At 41.8% G+C, this 11,368-nt stretch overlaps 1 protein-coding gene across 2 annotated transcripts in view; it reads left to right on the plus strand.

Annotated features, from left to right (window-relative positions):
- Nucleotides 1-9,273, plus strand: part of LOC146199915 (uncharacterized) — a 105,690-nt gene extending 96,417 nt beyond the window's left edge. For both annotated transcript variants that reach the window (XM_084595293.1, XM_084595294.1), the window contains exons 21-23: nt 1,402-1,481; nt 5,143-5,307; nt 7,631-9,273. In XM_084595293.1, coding sequence (XP_084451419.1) covers nt 1,402-1,481; nt 5,143-5,307; nt 7,631-7,672 — 287 coding nt within the window. In that variant the 3' untranslated portion in view covers nt 7,673-9,273. The remainder of the gene's footprint in view (nt 1-1,401; nt 1,482-5,142; nt 5,308-7,630) is intronic.
- Nucleotides 9,274-11,368: the final 2,095 nt, after the last annotated feature.

Consider the following 11,368-nt stretch of genomic DNA (forward strand, 5'->3'; position numbering starts at 1 on the left):
GAAGAAAACGTGAAAACGAAAATTTTGTCGTTTACTCCTTTAACATTGCACCAGAAACAAATATAACTTGGCCTGTATTGATCATGATTTCTGCATTCTAATGACAGCATTTTAACGAGCATGCATTCTAACTGGCGACGACAGCATCTGTATGAAAATATGGTACGTTTAGTGTAGGTGGCTAGACAGCGTCGTCACTCACATGAAAACACCAGACATAGAATTATTTTTAGGGCAGATGTTACAAGCTTGAACTGTGTGGTGTAGAGAGTTATAAATGTAACTCTAGCAGAAAAAAAAAAAAATGTGCATCTTATGCTGTAGGGTAAGCATCTGCATACCCCACAAGAGCCACAAAATCGACTTTTTTTTAGGAAGCAAAATTGTTTCAATTTAACCTTAGTGTTTCTTTAATGAGACATGTTCGCAGGAGTATTATTGCCATCTGCCGGCAAACTGAAGTGCCTTCTACACGGCTACAGTGATGTCAAAATTCATTTCATGCGCCAGGCATCCAGCACTGTGCAAGTTACCAATTCTGTTTACAGATGAACTCTACAATGCAATAGCAATGTGTTAGAGTTAATGACTGCAGAGCCATTGTCTGAGTCACCAGTGGCAGGGTCGAGCTTGCACACGTAATTCCAGTCATACACAACATTGCCTCTTCTAGTATGCTATACAACTGGTGAATTAACCTGCTAGCCGCACAAAGCACCCTACAGCAGAAGCTGCAGTAAGTACTCGAAATGCTAATGTTAGTGTAAGACAGGCAAGTAATTATATGACTACAGATGCACACGTAATTCCAGTCATAACTACGTTGCCTCTTCTAGTATGCTATACAACTGGTGAATTAACCTGCTAGCCGCTGCTGCGTAGAAAAACAAAGCACCCTACAGCAGAAGCTGCAGTAAGTACTCGAAATGCTAATGTTAGTGTAAGACAGGCAAGTAATTATGACTACAGTGTTAAACTTCAACAGGTGATAACCTGCAAAATTTATCTGTGTATATATTTTAGGAATCTATATTTTCACGGTGGGGCTCATGCCAAAATGCTTGTGGTCTTGCAGTTTTGTCCTCAACAAAATCAATTTTGTGATGTAAACCACACAAATCACTGCACACATAGCTTTGATGACTGGTTTTGGTATCAATAAGCTGGAGTTTAAGAACATTTCAAAACTTTGGCAGGTAGGGAAACTTGTGAGTTAAAGAATTTAGCTCAAATTCATTTTGCGTCATGCTTTGGGCTATTTCTCAATTTCTTTTATTTCAGCCTTGTAGCACCTTCAGGGGTGCGGCAAAAATGGATTCTTTTGCTGTTCTTGTTTGGCAGCAGTAATGATGGAAAAAGCTGTGTTTACCATTACCAACCTTGTTTCTGATGTCTGCACAGTTGATCCGGAAGATGCTCCTGGGTACTACGACGTAATTGAGCAGCCGATGGATTTCTCAACAATTAAGAAGAAGTTGGAGGTTAGTACTGGCTGCAGATCTTGTGCAGTCAGCCTTTGAGATTTCTGCTGTCTTTGTTATAAACAATTTAGTTGTGCAACACGGTATCATTTCATCGCATGCTGCAGACTCCTGTGTTTTACAGGGACAGGGTGAAAAATGCAAGTGGAATTACAAAATGAACAGTATCTACACAAAGCCAGGAGTGTTAGAAGAGGAATGCTAATTAGGTTAAGGTCATCAGGCCGAGCGTGGTGAAATCCCAAATTTCTTCCTGAGCAGTAGAGCTTACACACTAATAACTAGCCTTTATCACTGCCACATGCAGGCAGAAGGGATTTGAAAGAAATAAAAGCGAAAGAAAGGATTCAATAAAATAGGCACATCACAGCCATCACATCCGTGCAGGAGCAGATAACCAAAGATACCTTAAAAATAAAAAAATCAAAACAGTCAAGCTATTGCTGCTGCGAAAACTGATACCACCAGTTCCAAGCGTTCGCCTGATTTAGTGTTGGGATGATGGAATAAAGTTCTGGCTGAACCTTCACCGCTGCCTTGTGCAGAGGGCGAGAGTTGAAAGAACAGGAAGTGCGACACATCCACAACTGATACCCTGGAGGGCCAGGAGTTAGCCACAAATCCTCTCCGTGATGTGCATGCAGTATACACGAAAGTCCCAAAGGGCACTTGCTCGTGGAGTGCTTAACTTGCGCTTAACACAATAATAACATCATCAGTGCAGCTACAAATTGGGCGAAACTTGAGGTCAGCGAAGCAGTGACGAAAGCAAAGGATTTTATAAAAGAGATATACCTGCATAATCGTAAATCCTGAAACATACTTACTGAAAGCAAACATTTTGAAGCATTTTGCACTACCCTACGAGCACATGTCCCAGCCGACGGCTAAGAAATGGCTAGCAGGTGTGAGTCACGAGTTGCACATAGTTTCCTGGTTGCGGTGGACTGCTGTCTGGTAGGTGGTAGGTACACTTGATTGGTGGATGAATGCATCTTGGAACCACTTCAAGGTTTAAAATGAATTCTGGAGGACCTTCGATGCTATCAGAAGAAAGACACCAACATTCCCAGGACAGAGCCTGTAAACGCAGTCGGGGACACAGACACTGGTGTAACGATCACAGTAGGGACATGTAAACAGGCTCCAAGACATCGACAACAGGCAAGGATTTTAAATACATGTCGTACATGCTACATCCTTGCTGCTGCTCTGTGGATGCTTACAAGTGACGTAGGAAAACACGCGTGAAGGTTTTCTTCAATGACAACCATCTTCAAGTGATTCTGGGTATACGGGTGAGCTGCCGCTGCAGGGACTGCCATTTTATGCGTGACCCTTTGCTTGCCTTTTGGCTGAAGGGGGTATCTGAACCAGTGGAGCAAAGTGGTGCTCATGTGACAGTTTGCATAGCTGTGCACAGACAAAGTCCAAACAAATTAAAGACGTCTAACACAACCCAGAGGGCTATGGAACGAAAAATGGTAAGGGTAACATTAAGAGATAGAAAGCGTGCAGAGTGGGTCAGAGAAATAACTCAAGTTACCGATATTCTAGTGGAAATTAACTCTTCGGGACCGCGCCATAGGCCATCGTGTAAAAATGCACGATCAAATCGCGCGCTCAAATATCCGCTCATTGGAACACGTGTCGCCATCTAGTGAGTAGTCTAGTATCTAAACTTTCGGTTTTGGTGTAGTTTGCCTTTTTCACGGCAGGCGGCGACGCGGGAGAGATTTTAATCTTTGGCGCGGCGGCGGCGCAGATTGAGAACCATGGTGTCAACCTCGCGTCAGGCCGCAAGAAAGCACACACAAAAAAAATGTTGTACATAAGCCTCCCACTTTTTTTTGTCTTGAAGTTAGAAAAGAGGCATTGTATCACATTTTGTATATTCTGAAATATTTTTATTACTCTTTTTTATTTCCGTATTCAAGAATTTCCTTCTTTTTTATGTTTTTTTTAGAAGAAAAGTTATATTTTGAGATTTTTTTGTGATATCATGTATATTTTTAAGGCATCTCAATTTTTTTCTCGTGAAAGTGCGTTCATTTAGCTGCATAACAATATATGTTACAACAAGCTAGCAGAAAATGTCATTGAATAAAAAAATATTTTCCAAGTTGTATCACAATTGCCTTCTTTTCGGGCAGTCCCGAAAGAGTTAAGAAGAAGAAATGGACATGGGCAGGACATGTAGTGCGAAGAGAGGATAACTGATGGTCGCTGAGGGTAACAAACTGGATTCCAAGGGAAGGAAAGCGTAGCAGGGGGCGGCAGAAAGTTAGGTGGGCGGATGAGATTAAGAAGTTCGCAGGGGTCAAGTGGATGCAGCTAGCACAGAACCGGGTTAAGTGGAGAAATTTGGGGAGGCCTTCACCCTGCAGTGGGTATAATCAGGCTGATGATGATGATGAACACTATGTCAAACTCTGTGCCAGCCTCTCAGTGCCTAATTGCCAAGCAAAACAATGGCAAACTATGCCGAACACCTCTGCTAATTTTACACGATAGCGTATATAGTGTATCAGCAAAAGAACATTGCTGTGACATGGCATTGTGCCTGCTGTTGCCGTACGTCCAAAAAGTGCCACTTCAACTCAGGCCCTGCCTAAGCGTCTCCCAAGATTTTAGAGAGAATGTTTCCTGCAGATAGGTATGAAGAAGAGAAATCTTTAAGTGCTCACACATGCATGACACTTTCAAGTCCTTTACATCACAATGCTAAAAAATAGAAATACTTCACTAGCTATCATTTAGTCTGAGGTTACGCAGCGGTATCTGTCCTGCGAGTTTTTTTTTCTGTCAGTGTAATGTTTGTGCGTTTCTCCCAAAAATGCAAAGGACACAGGTGAAGGCACTAGAAGACACACGCCACTGACTTTCAGCTGTGTTTGCAGACATTTACATGTAATTATTAAATGGCTTGGTTTGCAGTGGATGGAGAAAATGGGCATAATGCGCAAGCAAAAAAAACTTGCCGTTTTTCTTTCGCACGCCTTGCCAAGTGTACATTCTCCTTCCTTGACAATGCAAGGAAAGGGTTTCTGATGCCAGTGTTAGTGCCAAGAAGAATTACTTGTCCAACCACATTTGCCTGCTCGAAATTTCATTTGCAGCCCCTTGCACTGACGTGTTAATACCTCTTCTCGCCCCATTGAACTCCTGGCTAAAGAAGCCTACTACGGGGCAAATGATTGAATTGCAAAGGATCATCACTTGGGTTGGCCTCTGCATCAGCACTGCTGTCTTTGTATTATCGAGAGAAGGAATTAGCTTACATGGCAAGGTATGCAAAAGATAGCATCAGTTTTTTCTTGCCTGCACATTGTACATGTTCTTTCCATTTGTCGTTGTGCATTAAGCTATGTATACGTACATTGTTGGCATAATTTGCGCAGTTTTAATAAGCGAGAACAACCAATTAGTCTGCATCTTTACTCTTGCTTTGAATGGGCTTGGGAACAAAGTTTTACACCAGCTCTCAAGGGTGGCTCCAATTTCCTTTTACACTTGCTTTTGTTCCATTTAATGAATTATTACGGCGCTGAGGTACCAGGGACGTTTCAAAGTAATCCGATTCAGTGTACTATTTGTTTAGTACAAGTGTACAGACTCCATTGCTTCAACCTTCATGGCTTTGCACGTGAATCCTGTGCAGAGTGGCCAGTATCGGGACATAACAGACTTTCATGAGGACATGATGTTGGTGAAGCGCAACTGCCAGACGTACAACCCTCCGGACCACGAGGCATGGCTGGACTGCGAGGAAGTGTTTGCCTTCTACCTGCAGGAGTACAATCGATTGGTTGAGAAGTGGCAAAAGGTAGGGAATGCGCCACTCCTCTGGTTGCATCTGTTTTTCCTCAGCATACTTGCATAGCTTGTTCCTTGGTATCTAAGTCTCAAATTCTAGCAAGGGGGGGGTAACGATTGTTGTACAGCTTGTCGCTTTATTCAAAGTGTCTCGTTGAAGAACTACATTGTGCTCACCTGCCTAGTATTTCACACTTATCTAAGCTGCAGTGGAGCCTTGTTAATGCAAAGCTCCTCAGACTGTGTCAAATATTTAGATTAAGTGGGCTCTCGAATTATTGGAAAACGAAGTGAAATGTAAAAAGCAAGTGTGAAATGTTGTACAACTGCTCGCTGCACCTTGTAGTCATGACCGCTGCGCTCAACAACGCTCATTCGACTTTTGACAACCCTTTATTACAACTTGCTTGGAATGTTGGTCATTGAATCGCTAACGGTTGCGCAAAGTTCAGTCCCGCAAAGTTCAGACTGGTAGGTCACTGCCGCGCCCGTCATTGCACCCACCCGCCACCATAGTAGCGGACGGCAGCTGTTTCGACGCACGTCTTTCTCTCCCTCTTCTTTTTCTTTCTTCTCTATTTTCTCTTCTGTTAAAGCTACAGAGCCTCTTCCTGTGCATTTCCTTTTCCTTCTTCCTTCCTACAACAACAATTAGTATAGCAGGCATGCAGTGGTGGTGGGGGTGCCTTGGTCATGTGGTTCTGGGGAATCATGACGTCACACACCTGGTGGACCAGCAGTGCACGATGTCATACATGTTTAAGGAATGGACAACACTGACAAGAAGAGCACAAGGATGAGCACATTGTATGGGTATTGTCTCGTAAAGACAAAGCTAAATTATTTGCAATGCTGTAGCTATGATCATGTGACCACGCCATCTTGAATCCGAGAGCGACAAAGAAATGGACAGAAACCGGGAATTGTAAGTAGCAAAGAGCTAGTGCCCTTAAAAGGCTGTGGACGGTAGCACGTCTTTCATATCGAAGAAAATAAAGGTTTGTTCATGCAGCATACATTTTCTCGTTTTCATGGTCCATTAGCCCATAATTTAGTTAACTCGGACATTTTTTCCGATCCCTTGAGATCTGGGTTAATGAGGTTTTACTGTGTACGTAACACGTGCCCTTCAGTAAATATAGCTGGTGTTCTCTGTCTGTTACCTTTCTGTGTCCATTGTGTTAAATTAGCGGTGTTCCATTTTATGCTAGGCAATCCTCCACTGCTAGCCTGGTAAAATGTACTGTTAAATTATGGGACCACGGAAATTCTATGAATTATCTAAGATGTCAAATTAATTGGGTGTGAATCATCGGCGTTTCACTGTAATCGTGTGGAGATAAATAAGCATCACTCATCACACTGACTGACACCCTAGTCATCCTAATCAGCACCTTTCTCTTTTGCTTTCCTTGGTTTCAGCGGCTGTTGGCTTCTTTCGTAAGCATTTCCAAGTTTGCTTTTCTTCGTCGTCACAGCAGCAGTGCAAGCCGTTTTTAAGGGCAGCACAGTGTTAGTAATATCTTAAGTATGGTTGAGTTGGGAAAATCTAGCTGTAGGAGCTGTTTGCGTGACTGGTGCCATAATCCCATTAATATTTTGGTCCGTGCTCTGTCCCTTTAATGTTGTGTTGCAACCAGTAATCTCTTCTCAGTTATCCTCCCATATATAAGCTGTTTCTTACGTAGCGTAATATAATTTTTTGCTGTCATCCTCTTTTCGGTATACTAATCTATGATTCACCCTCGGTTAATGATTAGGGTTAGGTTGCTGAAATTCGAGTTATGTTGCTTCAGCTGTACTACTGATGTCTCGAAGAAAATGGATGAATCTCAGTCTGACAAAAAAGGGGTTCCAAGCATGAAAGAAGGCATCTGCGGACACACTTATGTACAACCTTATGTCTTACGTTCGAAGCCTAGCCTATTCACAGCCGCTGCCCACTGATTCGCACAGTACTTTGTGCATAATGGAGGACAGTGTTGTCTTCCCGTGCTGATTCTGCTATGCAATAATGGAATTGATAGCCTGCTTCCATAGCATTTGCTATGATAAGGTCAAGCGTTACGTGTTTTTTTTTGCCAGGTCCAAGTTAAAGAGCCATATGCTGAATTGGAGTTTTTAATGAGAAAATTCCGTTTTGCTTCACACAGCTAAGAGACCTGTTGCTGCAGCCTGTTTTTAGTTACCTGTTGTGCCAAAACACAGCAACTGGTGTTCATTGCATAATTGTCTCGTAACAGACAAAGCATAGCAGCTTAGCCTTCTTGTGATCTTTCATCTTCCATTTTAAAAAAAGCCTTCCGATTTCCTCTTGTTTCCTCATTTTGCAGAGCCACTTACTATCTTCGCCAAAGAGGTCAAAGCCCAGCTGAGAGTGATCTTACTAGAGACAATGTCCACTACTCTCCGCACCAGCACACACCCAAGTGTTCAGCGACAAAGCAAAGCGACCGCCGTGTTGTTTGGCATGCAACGCCATTGCGGGCCGTTCTGCCTGTGGAACGCTCGTGGCCGGAAGCACTTCTCCGCCTTCTACTTATGAGTATGCTGTACATACGGGACCTACAAACAAGGAAGAGTGCAGTGTACATATGGGGTTTTGCACATTGCTCGCCCTGCTGGACTTCCGCACCCCTCCAGGCTTCTGGCCGCATCCTTTTTATTGGTTTGTTGCTGCTACTTTCATTCTGATGGCCCACACTGTGTATTATGTATGCTATCAGCAACTTCGTTTTTATTTTTCTCCCACGTGTATGGCGGATTTTTTTGCCACTTATGAGTATGCTGTACATAGGGGACCTACAAACAAGGAAGAGTGCAGCGTACATATGGGGTTTTGCACATTGCTCGCCCTGCTGGACTTCCGCACCCCTCCAGGCTTCTTGCCGCATCCTTTTTGTTGGTTCGTTGCTGCTACTTTCATTCTGATGGCCCACACTGTGTATTGTGTATGCTACCAGCAACTTTGTTTTTATTTTTCACCCAAGTGTATGGCGGATTGTTTTGCCATAGCTCGCATCACTTTGGTCATTTGTTGGCTTTTTTATTTTGTTACAGCCATTATTGTTGTGGCTTACTGTTGTAATATTATCCTGCTATACACAGGTGCGACGAAACTGCTCGTATGACTGATTTGCTGTTGCGTGCTTCGCGCTTAGCTTCAAATGTTTGTCGCTGCTTTTTAGAGACACGTTTGGAGGAGGCAGACTATATGTTTTAACGCAACAACGCTATACATTGTGCGTGACTGGGGCACTAGTCGCACCTGGTCTGTCATAATCCTGGCACGAATCGTGGAAATATGTTTTGATAGCTGCATAGTAGTGGAAAACGGAAGACATGTGGCTTCTTGCGTTTTGAAGGAGTTTTTAATTCTTGCCTTATTTTAGATAGAGTTCAAAACGAATTGGAGGTAAAGGGCAGTTTGCCATTATTTTAGGTGCAACGTGTCAGTTTCATAGCTTTGTGCATTTGGTCATTGTGAAGCTTCACCTCCCAGCTTTGTTGCATGTGGCTTTGTCAAGCCTGTCATGTGCTGTGTTGGTCACTCTGCCATATTTTGTAAAGGCCATGTTGTATGTAAATAACTAATGTGTACATATTGTGCGGTATAATATAATTGTTAATTTGTTTTCCCTCTCAAATTTATCAGTGTACAGAATGTATATACCTATAAATATATATATATATATATATGTATACTGTATAAAAAGGATATTTTTAAGCTTTTGATTTGTACATAAAGGTGTACCTTCTGGCAGATATCTTTTTTTTTTTTTCCGGTAACATAACTTCGCGAACTTAAGGTGCAGCTGCGAACTACAGGCGCCATCATTACCCGAGGTGTCTTTTTAAAAAAAATACTCATCGCAGGTCTGGATGGTGACAAAGAATGAAGCCTGCCTATTTTTCGTGGCACTGGAGAACTGTCTATTGACATAACATACTTGGCAGTAAAAAATAAAGGCACGGCGATGTTGCTTGTAGTTGTCTCGTCCCGTTCAAGCATGTCTTGGTCAGCCTACAACATATATCTGCAGATTGTCTTTCTTCTAGCACCATCAGTCTGTCTTACTTGACCTTAAAAACTGCAGTAAATATACACTAAACTGCCATTGGTTTGGCCATGAAGAGACCAGAAGTATAAGTTCAAATTAACTGAATGTTTAAATTGTTGAATTGGTCTCTAAAAAAGCTTCTAAAAACGGTTTTCATCACAGTAGTTTCATCTAATAAACAACTGTATGAGGGTTGTCTGCATTTGAGACGAAGCCCAAATGAGAAGTTTTTCCTGGTTTCTTCAATTACTTCAGTATCGGTTATATTTACTGAGGATCAATTACTGTAATTCTTCAATCACAGGATCATTTAAGAAATACTACTAAGCTGCCCTTTTTGCATTGGGACGCAGTGGCAATGTTGCATCTTCACCAAAAAGCCCCATTGCATCTTGAGGATGTCTCAGCACATGTTCCATGCTTTTTGTATTCTTTTAGAGACTGATTAGGGTATGAGGAGTTAATATGTGACACTTGTAGCTATTTCTGCGAGCAGGCGCCCTTGAAATTTTGATTTGAAATTTTTGCTTTTAAGCATTTCTGCTTTCAGTGTCGCATAACATAAAACAAGAAGTCATTCATGACAAAGAGCCGCCTGCGGTCCCACGCATTGCTGTGGTATTTTCTTGCTGTGTATGTACAGCAAAAGCTCTAAAACTTGCCATATTATACCTTTGCAAGTTCCATGTCACGTTTTACCTTCCACAGCAAGAGTTGTGTGAACAATGGACTGCGAACGAAAATCTTCCGGTTCCTGATCTCTTTCCAAATGCAAATGAAACCAAGCGAAAGGAATAGTTTTATTCACACGTTTCCTTAATATAACAAGGAACACCTGAAGAAGGCTCATGTCCTCTTTCTCAATAACATCATCCTATTATAGTGGCCACATCGTGAGGACTAAGGGTTTTCAATAGCATCTGAATTCGTTTGAGTCATTTTTTTTGTAGCACTAATGCATAAGGTATGCATTATGTAAAGATGAGATTGTTTCATGCATTTCTGCTCCTACCTAACTGCTACATGTATATACTGGCCACACTAAGAATAAATTTAAGTATTGATCAGCTGCCTTGGCGCGAGCACGTGCATAAGAATGTTCATGCTCTAGTGCATGCGTCCACTAGGGACGGATGCTAACAGCGTCGTGCTTGGCTTTCAGTGCCAATTTAAGCAGAGTTTGTTTTGCGCTGCCAAAGCAGCAAACAAGATTTGGTCGCGCATGGGCACAGTGCCAATACATAAGAAATTTTGCACAGACGATGTTTTTCATTTCTTGTATTTTGAATTTTGATTTTCTGTTTCTATATTTGAAAATTTATACACTGATACCTAGTATCACAAAACATTGGCTTTCCATTTCGAGCAGTATAACACCTTTGAAGGCATTTTCTATTTTTAGCTATTTCAATTACTAGTTGATAAATTACTCTAAATTTTCTAAATTATCAAGCAATTTGACACCGTTGAACCCTTTTTCCAATTTTTCACTTTTTTCAATTGTTTGATCAATTACATGCTAAATTTTCTTAATTAGCATCATCAAGCATTGGTTTTTCTTTCTGAGCATTATAACACTTTCAAGCCTTTTTTTTCATTTTGTCAAATATTTCAGTTCATCAATTACTAAATTTTGTAATTAGCATCATCAGGCATTGGCTTTTCATTCAGAGCATTTTGACACCTCTTAAATCTTCATCACCTATCACACACCAACAAATCAGTTACTAGAACCAGAAATTAACATGATACAATGTTTTTACCTAGCCTCCTTTTATTTCCAACATGTGGTGTCGAAAACAATGATGCCGATGGCTTTTTGGCTGATTGAGCTCTATAAGCTGTTACCTAATATATTTTCATGTATTGTTCAGTAGGTCAGGCATGGTTTATGATGTTATGAGAATAGCCGCAGGACGACAGTGGACGTTGGTAGCAGCTCTACCGCAAGAGGCCTGGTCCAAGCCGGGAGGCTGGCAGCTCTTGAGTGCGCTCTTGGTTGTCCATTCA

Source organism: Amblyomma maculatum, chromosome 2, assembly GCF_055883805.1.
Source record: "Amblyomma maculatum isolate TAMU_Amacu chromosome 2, ASM5588380v1, whole genome shotgun sequence".
NCBI classification, from domain to species: Eukaryota; Metazoa; Arthropoda; class Arachnida; order Ixodida; family Ixodidae; genus Amblyomma; species Amblyomma maculatum.